We start from the raw sequence: 12,074 nt of genomic DNA, 5'->3' as shown, positions 1-12,074 counted from the left end.
TGAAGGAAATATGTGAGTGATTCTGGTCTATAAACTTTCTCTCAGTATTTACAGTCTTGACAGCCCTGGAGAGCTGAAGCAGAGCTCTCCTGACAGTGAACCAGGAGTCCCAAACCTGTCCAACCTCTGCAGGTGAGGGGTCCCTGCTCCTCCTTCTCCCCTGGCTTGCTCTGATTTAATGTAATTTATTGATTTATTTATTTTTAACTTTATAGAGGCAGAAGCCCTTAACCACCCAGTGAGGGTCAGTGATGTGTGAGGCTCTTTTCTTTCTTTATTTTTAAATCGGTTTATTCAAATTGCCAGGACTTGGGTGGTTCTTGTGGGTCCCTTCTAGGATATTCTGTGATTGTTTGAAATCTGGATGAGTTCTGCTCCCTGGGATCCAGAGAAGGGGCAGCTGGGGGAGCTGCTCAGGTTTGGCCCATGTACCCCCCACAATGGGGGGCTGCTGCTGGGGGGTCAGGGTGGCCTCTCTGAGCTTTTATGCAAAAGGAAATACCTGGAGCAGAGCCAAGTGGAATGGCTGATGGAGGAGGAGGGGGAAGGGACAGGACAGAGGCTGTAGGTGACTTCCCAGCTCAGCTCCTGCATTCCTCAGGTGAGCACAGGACAGGGCTGCAGGACAGCCACACCTGGGGGGCTCAGCCAGGAGGGGCTGGGATGGGGCTGGGGGTCAGAGGAGCCCATCCTGAGCTTGGGCTGTTGGGATCTGAGAGCTCTCCTGCAGGGAAAAAGGGAACAGGGGGCCTGTGGAGGGTGGCTGTGCAGCAAGGGGGAGACCCCAGGGTGTCCTTCAGCAGCTGGGACAGGGAGTGCTGGAGCTGCAGCCCCTGGGAAGACAGGGACTCCCCAGGCACTGAGGCCAGGTCAGCAAAGGGATTTATTGCTTTGGGGAGGAATTTCCCGTGCAAAGGACAACACCAGAGCAACACCCAGAGGGGACTTTGCACATGCAGCCAGGATCTGAGCCAAGGAATTGCTGCCAATGCCAGCAATTACTGCTGGAAACATGGGAGAAACCCCAACCCATCATTAATGCAGGAATTTACAGGTACTAGAGCAAGACTCTGTTGCCTTGGGAAGGCTGAAATATGTAAATACAATTAATTCTCATTCCAGAGTGTTGGAGCTACCCTAAATTCATGTTTATTCTCAGCAAATTCAAATTCAAGATTGAGTCTAAAAGCAATTAAACCAAAATCTTACAAAAGGAGATGTGCAGAGACGAAAACGCCTCCGTGCTTTCACAGCTTCCCGTGTAGCTAAAATTAAAACTTTGGGTGGACTAAATTTGAGCACTCCCAGTTGTTTCTTCTGTCTTCCTCTGTAGCTGCATCTTTGGCACATGCCTTAAACCTGCCCTTTGTTAAGAATTCCATGGTTTGGATCAGATTAAGCTGCTTTTTGAGGGTGTGTTTGCAATTTCCCATGCCCCATCTCCCAGGAAGTCACCGAAGGGCAGTGCCAGGGCTGGGCTGGGAGAGGTGTTGGGTCCTTTTACATTGTCCAGCTTGGCAGTGGCTTCCCTGGGGAGTCTGGGCTATTTACCAAAACATGGGGTGTTTCCCAGTTCATTTGGGATTCAGCTCCTTGGGGATGAGGGTGGCACTTCCTGCCATCCTCTACATCCTCTTGGTCTCCCCGTTGGGCTCCAGCACAGTCAGGTTTCCTCTGGCATCCTGATCCATTTCGATGGCCTCAAACAGAGACTTGAAGTTCCCAGCACCGAAGCCCTGCAGGGACAGCACAGTTAGGGACCAGGGGCTTGGCCCTGAGGGCTCCTGGCCAGGATCAGCGGGAGAGCCTCAAACCAACCTGGTGGTTGTGCCTCTGGATCACCTCCAGAAAGACTGTGGGTCTGTCTTGAACTGGTTTGGTGAAGATCTGGAGCAAGTAGCCTTTTTCATCAAAATCCACCAGGATTTTCAGCTCCTGCAGAAAAGAATGAGGCGACAGCTCAAAGAGCCAGAGAAGAGCAAGTGGGGCTCTCTGTGTCACTCACATCCCTGCAGAGCACTGTGGGGAGCTGGTCCAGCCCTGGGCAGGCCTTTCCCCCTCTGACTCACCGCCAGCTTGTCAATGTTCTCCTTCACTTTGATTTTGGCAGTTTTGAGCCTCTCCCGCAGCACCTGGTAGTAGCTGGAGGGCACATCCATGAACTGCATGCCCCTCTGCTTCAGGTTGGTGATCTGCAAGGCAGGGGAGACCCAGCAGGGCTCAGCTTGGGAGGGGTTTGTGCCAGGATCATTTCCTGCATGGGCTGCGTCAGGACAGAGATGCTTTCCCATGGCATTGGCCAGCCTCAGGCATGAGAACCTGTCTCATCATTTCACTTTGGCACCAGGAATGGGCAGGCCCAAGATGTCCTCCCCAGGCACTGCAGAGAGCTGTGACCTCTGGAGGCCTTTTGGCCTGGAGAAGAGCCCAAACCTGGGTGGTCAGCAGCTCAACCCAGACCTGCCCCTGCCCCAGCTGAAGGTGGGTGATGGGCTGTGGGCTCAGCCTGGCAGCCTGGGCTCCATGTGTCCCACCCCACAAGGACAAAGGTGCCACCAAGGGCCCTGCAGACCCCAATTGCTTTAAGCTGGAGGGACTGGCAGCTCACAGGTGCAGCAGGTCCCTTTGACTCCCTGGGCAGTTAATGCTGGTTGTAAAACAACTGCATCACAAAGGCCCAAAGGCCATTAGCTCTGTGTCCTTGTACCCTGCCAGGGTCATGGTGCACCCTGTGACGAGCACCGTGCCCAGAGCCAGGGCAGGGAGGTCCCAGGGCAGGGGGTCCCAGGGCTGCACTCACCGCTGAGATGATGTCGGGGGTGTTCAGTGCGATGTGCTGGACTCCGGCCCCTCCGTAGTAATCAATGTATTCCTACAGGGAAAAGATGTCACCGTGGTAGTGACAGCACAGCTACAGCTGTGAAGGGATGGGTGTGGGCTTAAAAATATTCAGGTAAGATCAGCTCAGGGGCGCCATGGAATGGCAAAGACACTGTTGATGAGATGGGGTAAATTGGCTCTGCCCAGCAGCTCCCCTGGGGTTTGTCAGGACCAAGCAAAGCCAGGATTCCTTTCAAGCAGCTACTTCAGCACAGCAGGTCTGCTCTGGCTCCAAATCACTGACCCTTGGTCCCTGTTCCTTCACTAAGATCCCCCTGGGAGTGAAGGCAGCCACATGGATCAACCACCAGCATCCACTCACCTGAATCTGGGATTTCTTCTTGCCAGGTGCTGGCTCATTGATGGGCATCTTAATGGTCTCCTCGTAGTTGGTGACCACGATGGAGCGCAGGGCGCTGAACTCGGTGTGCAGCTGCTTGTCATCCACTGACCAGAAGCGGTGGAAGAGCAGGTTCTTCTGGTACCTGCCCAGGTCACAAGGGCCACCATCAAGCCCTGGCTCCATCCCCACAGTGATGGAGCTCTGCTGTCTTCATCAGCCCTGGCAGAAGTGGTGAGACCAGCAGAGCTGTGCTGCTGCTCCATCCCACCTCCCACCAGCTCTCCCCACTCTTACCAGTCTGCCACTGGGACCATCTGGAGGTCAGGCTGGTTCCCCACAACGTGATCAACAAAGCTGAGCTTGGCACTTGGTCTGTGGGGGGGAGACAAGGAGGGCCTCAGCCAGGTTCAGGGGTACCCCACAGCTCAGGGGGCTCCACAGCACAGCAGAGGGGACCTGTCCAGCTCCTTAGTGGGATTTTCAACCAGAACGTGATGGCAAAGAGCCAGGCAGGAGCCTCTGGAAAGTACTCACAGCTTGGGCAGCAGGGGGTCCTTGAAGAGGGGTGGGTGGTACCCGGGGAGGAACAGGCCCTTGTAGTTGAGCTTTTCTATCAAGGTGTGGGTGGTGTCGCCGTACTGTGAGGGGGGAAAGTGGTTGGGTTGTGGCTTTGTTTCTGCAGGGGCCTCCCAGGTGCAGCCAGCTCCATGGCCCTGCCCTGCCCTCCACTCACCGTCTGGATCACTGCGAATTTCACCTTCCCAAATTTGTCCTGCTCCACCCACGGCTCCTTCACCACCACAGCACCACGCTCCTTGGCTTTCTGGGCAGAAGGAGAGAAATCCTGTCCTGCCACAGGCCAGGGGGAGGCATCCCCAGGCCATCCCTGCCTCCCCTCACCGTTTTGGGGGGCTGTGTGGGAGGGGGTGGAGGGGCTGCCTACCTGCACAATGAAGTCACAGTCCTCCACTTCGAAGGCGATGTCCTTCACCCCGTCCCCGTGCTTCACCAGGTGCTCCCCCATCTCTGCCCCGAGCAGGAAGAGCCACAGGCATGAGCAGATCTGCCTTGTTCTGCCATGGCCACTTCCCAGTCCATCCCCCCCAGTGACACCTACCCTCATTCCCGGGGTTCAGAGCGGATGAGAAAACAAACACAATCTGCCGAGGAAGAGGAGGAGAGGTGAGGATGGAGCCACAGGTGATGGTTTTCACGGTGGGTTTGGCAGCACCCTCATGTCTGACACCACCTCACCTTTCCCTGCCCTGGCAGTGGCACCTCTGCCAGGGGCTCCCTTACCTTGTCCTGCTTGACGACATGTGACACCACCTCCCTGCTGCCGGTCTCCAGCCCCCGGTAGGCCAGCTCCTCGAACCCCAGCTTGTTGCAGTAGTAGGATGCAGCCTGTGGGCAGGGAAGAGTCCCTCTGGTTGAAGCTGTGGTGCTGGTGGCCCACAGGCCATGGAGATCAGCCACCATGGCAGGTGCAAGTCACACTGTGTGTGTGTGAGAAAAGGCAGCAGTTTCTCTGCCTCCAGCAGCCATGGGGGAACGAGCAGAGGCAAGAAAGGGACAGGATTGAGGAAAATGCCCAAACTCAGTGGGAAGTGCAGCTTCCAGAACTTTCTGTGAGGGCTGCCATGGAGCAGGAGACATTTCTGGGTGTCCCCTGTTCTGCAAGATTGGGTGAAAAGCAGCTTAGGTGTGAAGCACAGGGGTGTTTAAGTTGCCCAGGGCAAGGGATGGAGATCGGCCACCATGAGCCCATGCAGCTCTGCAGGCTGGTGGCCACAGCTGAGCCCGACCACGTGCTCTGGTTCATGTCCCACCCCCGGGAGCCGCCCCTCACCTTGCGCAAGGGCCACCAAGGCCACCGGCGCCAGGCCAGGGCCGGGCTTTGGGACAGCAGCATATCCCTGGCCCAGGGGCTGCCAGGAGGAACCAACACCCCCCGGGCAGCCAATGCCTGCAGAGCCCGGCCTGTCCCGGCGTGGGAGGTGTCCCTTGGCACTGCTGTCCCTTGGCTCTGCTGTCCCCTGGCTCTGCTGTCCCCTTACATGTGTGCCTGGCCGCCGCAGCTTCTCACCTGCTTGGCATTGCCGACCCAGAAGGTGATGGAGTGGAAATGGATGAAGCGGCCTCGTTGGGGCTAAAAGGAAAGGAAAACGGGGCTGAAAGCTGCTGCTGCTGCTGCATTTCCTGCAGCACTGCTCAGCTCCGGAGCAGGGGGAAGCAGCAGCTGGGACCCTGCAAATGCATCTCCTGCAAATGCATCTGAATGAACTGGGTGGAACAGCCCCCATCTGGTGATTTTCCAAAGTGCTTTACAGTCAAGTCCCACAGGATCCTGCACTGCAGGCTGGAAGGTACAAAGCACTGATTCACCTTTGTCCACAGCCACAGCTCCAGTGCTCCCCACAAGTGACCATCCCAGTGACCTGCCCACCTGCAAACCTCACTGTGTTAAAGATTAATTCTTCCACAAAAGCTCTTACACAACCACCAGCTCCAGGACAGATCCCCCTTTGCTCCGTTCCCCACCGCTGCCCAACCTGGCACAGGCCACCCAGCAGTGGAAACACTTTAAAAGTGAAAAAGAAGGCAAAAACTGCAGAGTTTGGAAATAAATGTTGCATGGAGGGAGGATTCTGCTTAAGGCTTGACTTGACTTGACTGGGAAATATCCATCATCTCCTGTTTGTCACTCTCTTCCCAAACCAGAAATTTCAATGATTAATACTATTTTACAATGAGGATCTTGTGTGGCCCAGAGCAGTTTTACTTCTGATTTCAACAGGTAATCACAGAATTGACATGATCTGCAGAAACATGACCAATGTTTCACACCAGGCAGAGGGGCAGGACAGGGACACAACTCTTACCTTTTCTCCCTTGTCTGTGTAGGACGTCTGAAAGAGAATGAGAAAAGAGAGACATTAGCGAGACAGGCAGGTACAGCAGCCCCCAGGGAGCTGAATCCAAAGGTCAGGCTCTGCTGTGCCACGTCCAGCAGAGTCACTGGAAAATCCCAGTTCAAGCAGAGCTTAAATCTCTCAAGGCGTCCCGTGCCATGGAGCCCCCGATGTCTGAATTAATTCCCATCTGCTGCCCCTCACCATTTTTGTGACCTGGCAATGTGATGGAAGCAAAGAGAGCGCGAGAATGGGACGCTTTCAATATAACGGGACGGGGCGGCTCCTCCTCGGCCCCACCTTCTCCCACCACCAACCCAGGGATGTGTTTGGCTTGGGCTGGGAGCTGCCCAAAGCGGGGGTGGTGGGTGGCTGTCACCGGGGCCGTGTCACGGGTCCTTGCAGCCCTGGCGGTGGCACCGCGGGTGGGAGCGCAGCACGTGAGGCTCTGCGGAGGGTGGGGACCCTGCTGACCCCGCAGCCAAATCCCTGCCCCGTGCGTGTCACAGGTCACCGAGGGGTGACGCAATGTGGGCAGCACATCCCCCGGCCCGCCCGCTGCCCCTGGGGACATTCACCCCTCCTTGGGGACGTGTCATCCTGGGCAGCGCTGAGCCAGGACAGCCTGCAGAGCCCGGCTGGGTGTGCGGTGCTGTCTGGGCACGGAGCCACGCGGTGCCACCTTCAGCCCCGGTGAGCCCAGCGCTGCAGGGACCCCAAAATGTGTGACAGCAGGAGGAGGGGGCAAGAGATGGCCCTGCCGGGGAGGCACCAGTGCACAAACTCCACCTGACTGGGATTGGTGGGAAGTTGCAGCCACCAGCAAGGCCAGGGAGGATGAGCACAGGGGGCTTGGGTGGCACGGAGGACAGGGGTGGGGGTCTTGTGGTGTGGCTGTCCCCTGTCACACTGCCTGGGACATGGATGCCGTGCAGCACTCGGCAAATGTGCTGGGCCACAGATTGGAGAGGGGCCAGCAGCAGAGACAGGGACATAACATCGTACACCACGGCTGTGTCACCCAGTGGTGGTGACACCGCTGTGCTACTATATGTCACCATCAAAGCTGCGTAACTCACTGGTGGTGACACTGCTGTGCCACCACGTGTCACCATCAGAGCCGCCCCATGGCACCACCGCAGCAGTGTGACACAGTGACGGTGACACCGCTGTGCCCCCCCATGCCAGCGCCACAGCGGTGCGCCGCAGTGGCAGTGACGCAGCTGTGCCACCCCGTTATTGCCGCGGCCGTGTCCCCGCCGTGTCCCCTCCGTGTCACCGCCTGTCACCGCCGCACGGGCCCCGCTGGCCCCGCCCCCGGCCCCGCCCCGCGCCCGTCCCGGCTCCCGTCCTGCCGCGGCCATGGCGGAGCCCGGCGGCGGCCGCCCCGTCACCGTCAGCGATGTCCAGCAGCTGGTGCGGCGCAAAGACGAGATTGAGGCGCAGATCAAGGCGTGCTACGAGCTGCTGGAGGGGGTCAGTGCCCGGGCAGGGCCGGGCCGGGCCGGGGGGCGCCGTGCGGGCCCGCGGGCCCGGCCCCCTCCCAACCGCCGCCTCTTCCCTCACAGCAAAAGGGCGTCGGGATGCACGAGCCGCTGGTGGACGCCGAGGGCTTCCCCCGCTCGGACATCGACCTGTACCAAGTGCGCACCGCCCGGCACAACATCATCTGTGAGCGGGGAACGGGGAACGGGAACCGGGCGGGGGGGCCCTTCCCGGGGCCGGGCCGCGCCCCCATCCCGCGGGATGAGCCAGCGAAACCGGGATGTGCGGGGCAAACGCGGCCTCTGGCCGGGAACGGACACCGCGGAACCGCTGAGCTCTCTGACGCCCCCGTCGCGCTCGTTGTAATTCCGCAGAACCGGGGCCCAGGGCTGCGCGAGCCTGTTCCCCAGTGGTTCTGCCCGGAGCTCGGAGCTGCCGCCTGGGCTGAGTCAGTAAAATGCTTTTGAACACGTGTTGCTGCAGCGGCACTGAAATTTTGCCACTGCTGCGGAGCCGTTTGGGATCTGTGAAACATAACAAAGCCTTTCTGGGCTGTTTGTAGAATAAAATTTGGGTCGGAAACAAGTTGGCATTTATTTCATCCCAGGCTTTCCCAGTGCCCATCCTCAGGATGGGTACGTAGGTAACAGCAGGTGACTTAAGGGAAAGAAGACTTAAGCTGCTCACTGAGTGCTAAGGGATCATGGGCCTTGCAGCCCTTCTGCCTTTGCATGTTTACCAAAATTGCTAGCGTGGTTTTCTCTGTGTCTTTTACTGATAAGCATCTGCTGGGCTGGCACCAGGCCCCAGCAGATAGAGCAGAGGTTCTTGCTGAGATCAGAGACAGCCAGGGCACTGCTCTGCATGGCTGCGGGGGGAGCAGGTGCTGAGAGCCCTTTGGGGGAAGCCTCTCCAACTCCCTGTGTGCTCGTGGTGTCACCCACAGGTTTGCAGAATGACCACAAGGCTGTGATGAAGGAGGTGGAGGAAGCTCTGCACAAGCTGCATGCCCGGGAGAAGGAGAAACACGCCAAGGATGAGGCGGAGGCCTTGGCTGAGGCCATGAGCCAGAACCAGAGCCTGCCCCAGGCCTTTGCCAAAGTGAACACCGTGAGCCCCGGCTCTCCCGCCAGTGTCTCGGTACGTCAGGCACAGCTCGTGGGGAAGGCTTTGGCTGGAGCCAGACAGCTCATGGCTCCCTCTGCCTCTTGTTAATGAGTGGGAATAAGCTGGGGCCTTGATTAGGGTGTCAACCCCTTTTTTATCACGTTGGGATGTCCTGTGAAGGGGCTGATCACTGTACAGGGATGAGATGGGTGTTCTCTGAGCTGTATCCTGGCACCACACAGCTCCTTCCACATCTCACTGACCACCATTCCAGCCTCAGTATTTCTCTTCCCAAGAAACAGAAGAGAGGAACAAACACTCACCTCAACACACCACTTGCCTGAGCATGAGAGGTGTTGTAGCACATCTGTCTCCCTGTGGCTGGGTAAAGGGTGATGCTCCTGATATTACCTGTCTTTGGAGAATGCAGATGCTCATGTCTCTTCTATCTCTGTCCAGGGACTTCAAGTTGATGATGAGATTGTGGAGTTTGGATCTGTCAATGCAAACAACTTCCAGAACCTGCAGAACATTGCCACGGTGGTGCAGCACAGTGAGGGGGTGAGCTCATTCCTGCTGTGACTGCAATTCTCTTGCCCGTCTCAGTGAGCCACAGCTTTTTCTATGGAACTTGGATCTCTGGAATCATCATTTGCATGCCAGAAACAGTGTCAGATTCAGTCTGTGCAGTTGTAGCCTTGTTCTCTCACAGCACTGAGCTATTTACTCATGAATGGAAGAGCTGAGACTGTGAGCATCACATTGTTTGTTCTCCCTGGGGACTCCCTGCAGCAGCCTTGCTGTGCCACCCTGGTGGCCTGGCCAGAGAAGCTGCCACAACCATTCAGTGCTTGGTGGTGGAAGTGAGGGATCTCCTGGAGATGACTTCACACAAAACTCTCTCTTCTTTCATTATAGCCACAGGGGTGGGAATGGGCACTGCTGCAGAACAGTTCCTTGGGCTTAATGCTCTTCAGCAAAAGGAGGAAGAGAGTTGACTTTGTGATGGAAAAGTGAAATATTTTGTTTATTTTTCTATTTTTTCCTCTCTTTCAGAGACCCCTGAGCGTGACTGTGATCCGTGGGGGCAGAAGGGTGCACGTGGGGCTGACTCCAAAGCGCTGGGCTGGGAAGGGCCTCCTGGGGTGAGCTACTGTTTCACTTCTTGGAGGGAAGAGGCTTTCACCAGCTCAGGGCACATTTCCTGAGCAGGGCCAGCCCTCGCTGTGTCACTGCCCATGGTGACAGACCTCACAGGTGGACACCAAGCAGCTTCAGGCTGCTGGTTCTGCACAGGGATACAGGGAGTAGAGTTCCATCAAACATGAGCACAGGCAGAGAGGTCTCAGTGGCTGGTTTGTCTTGTAAACCAGTGCAGGAGGGTTGTGGTGGGCCTGAGCCATCCCATGTCAGGTCTTCTGTGCCTGTCTGAGAAATAAAAAATTAATATTTCCTCTTGCCCTTCTCTTTTTCAGCTGTAATATCATTCCTTTACAAAGATGACCATGGCTGGGAGAACAATAAAGCTGAAGCTTGTGCCTGCTTTCTGGACTCTGATCTGGTTTGAAAACGTGGTGTTGCTGTGACCTCTGTTGCCTCAAGGGTTCTGGCAGAGTTCTGCAGTTCAGAATTGCACTGGTTGTCTGGAGGAACCTGCAGAGCTGCAAGATGTGACTTCTCATCTCTTCCACCTTGTATCAATTTAGAATAAGGCTCTAGAGAGACCCGAATCTCACTTGATACATGCTCCAAAGAGCTTGAAATGCTCTTTTTTGGTGATAACAGAGCATTCCTTTTTTCTCCCCTTTAAAACTCCTCACTGAATATCATGTAATATATGCTAAAAAGTCCTAGAGCACTTTTTGATGCGTGTCATGGTAGATGACAGGCAAGAGATATGCAAGTTTGATACTTCATCTTCCCCATGCTGCCACAGCTTTTAAAGTCAGTGAACATACTGAAAGGATTTTTGGAATGCCCAGTTACTTTAACACGATGAGGTAAAGAATAGGGTTATAATTCTACTTTTGAGACTTCTAGTACTTTATGTAGTCATGATAAAAGCACTCCTAGTTTCTCTCTCTATTTTCTTTTAATTTTTTAAAAATTTGTTTATTTGCAGGTGTTAATTTTGGGGTGTTTTCCTGCTTCCCGCCAGGACAGGGAGCAGTGAGGGGAGTGGGTGGGTGACACATGGTCTGGGGTGTTTTCAGTGGGAACAGTAAATTGGGGAATACCATTCCTAAACCACCACAGATGCATAAACTGTTGGAAGGGATTCTGGAAATGACTGGTTTGTTTAAAGCTTATTTCCAGTTGAACTTCAAAATTGTCTCCCAAAACAATAAAACTGAGTATTGCCTCTCTGTGTTCTCATAGAAGTCATTATTTGGGGCAGCCTCTCCTGGTCAGGGAGATAATGGGAGCTGATAACAAATCTCCTTTCCACTCCCAGCAGGGTGTGAGGCTCTTTCTGGGCAGAAGGAAAAACAAATTAAGTTTAGAAATTATCATTTGAGCTTAACAGCAAGCCTGAAGTCAACAGCTGGGAGCTTTTGGAGCTGATTATCTGCAGGGGTGAAGTGAGAGCCTGGAGTGAGCCCTGGGAGTGGGTTCCCTGTGCAAGGGGCTGAGGACCATGGGGGACTGGCAGGGCTTGGGGGATGATTTTTCTCGCTTTGACTCCCCTTGTCCTGCTCAGGGAAGCCACTGGAGCAGAGCTGCCTGCAATTCCTTGTGGGGGGCATCAGGTAAAGATCCCTCATCCCATTCGTCAGGTTCGGTCCCGAATGGCTCTGGCGATGCCAAGAGGGGCATTGTCAGCGCCATGAGCGAGATTTAGGCTTGGGCAGGGTGAAGGGCTGAATGTTCCCTCCTCCGGGTCCCTGCTGTGGGCCGGGAGCCAGCGCTGCCTCTTCCTGGAAGCCGGTGGGAACGAGGAAGTTCCCCCCTTTCTCCCGGCGTTTCCCGGTGCAGCGGGTGAGGATGAGGAGGGTTCCCCCCTCTCTCCCGGAGTTTCCCGGTGCAGCGGGTGAGGATGAGGAGGGTTCCCCCCTCTCTCCCGGCGTTTCCCGGTGCAGCGGGTGAGGATGAGGAGGGTTCCCCCCTCTCTCCCGGAGTTTCCCGGTGCAGCCGGTGAGGATGAGGAGGGTTCCCCCCCTCTCCCGGCGTTTCCCGGTGCAGCGGGTGAGGATGAGGAGGGTTCTCCCCCCTCTCCCGGCGTTTCCCCGTGCAGCCTGTGGCGCAGCCGGTGCTGCCGGTGCAGCCGTTGCCTGGGAACGGCGGTCGCAGAGGCAGACGCGGGGATCGCTGTGTCGGTGAGCGGGGGGGGGTCCTCGGGAGGGTCT

The 12,074-nt window shown here is 56.2% G+C and overlaps 2 protein-coding genes across 2 annotated transcripts; one reads left to right on the top strand and one right to left on the bottom strand.

The window, feature by feature from the left end:
• Positions 1–1,126: 1,126 nt before the first annotated feature.
• Positions 1,127–6,431, bottom strand: HPD (4-hydroxyphenylpyruvate dioxygenase). The gene is made up of 14 exons (XM_009092443.4): positions 6,340–6,431; positions 6,106–6,132; positions 5,310–5,372; positions 4,523–4,627; positions 4,341–4,383; positions 4,167–4,249; positions 3,957–4,046; positions 3,758–3,861; positions 3,518–3,595; positions 3,203–3,365; positions 2,801–2,872; positions 2,070–2,192; positions 1,819–1,935; positions 1,127–1,736 (listed from the first exon to the last, which is right to left on the bottom strand). The coding sequence occupies exons 1-14, from the start codon at positions 6,340–6,342 to the stop codon at positions 1,626–1,628; spliced, it is 1,182 nt and encodes a 393-aa protein (XP_009090691.1). The 5' UTR covers positions 6,343–6,431; the 3' UTR covers positions 1,127–1,625.
• Positions 6,432–7,444: 1,013 nt separating this feature from the next.
• Positions 7,445–11,093, top strand: PSMD9 (proteasome 26S subunit, non-ATPase 9). Its single transcript, XM_030232948.2, has 6 exons — positions 7,445–7,611; positions 7,704–7,806; positions 8,567–8,760; positions 9,187–9,288; positions 9,784–9,872; positions 10,203–11,093. Exons 1-6 carry the CDS (start codon positions 7,498–7,500, stop codon positions 10,228–10,230), a joined length of 630 nt encoding a protein of 209 aa, XP_030088808.1. The 5' UTR covers positions 7,445–7,497; the 3' UTR covers positions 10,231–11,093.
• The last annotated feature ends 981 nt before the right edge of the window (positions 11,094–12,074 follow it).

The sequence above is a fragment of the Serinus canaria genome, chromosome 15, assembly GCF_022539315.1.
Source record: "Serinus canaria isolate serCan28SL12 chromosome 15, serCan2020, whole genome shotgun sequence".
NCBI lineage: Eukaryota > Metazoa > Chordata > Aves > Passeriformes > Fringillidae > Serinus > Serinus canaria.
The sequence above is the reverse complement of the archived record's forward strand: the minus strand, read 5'-3'. Positions and strand labels throughout refer to the sequence as shown.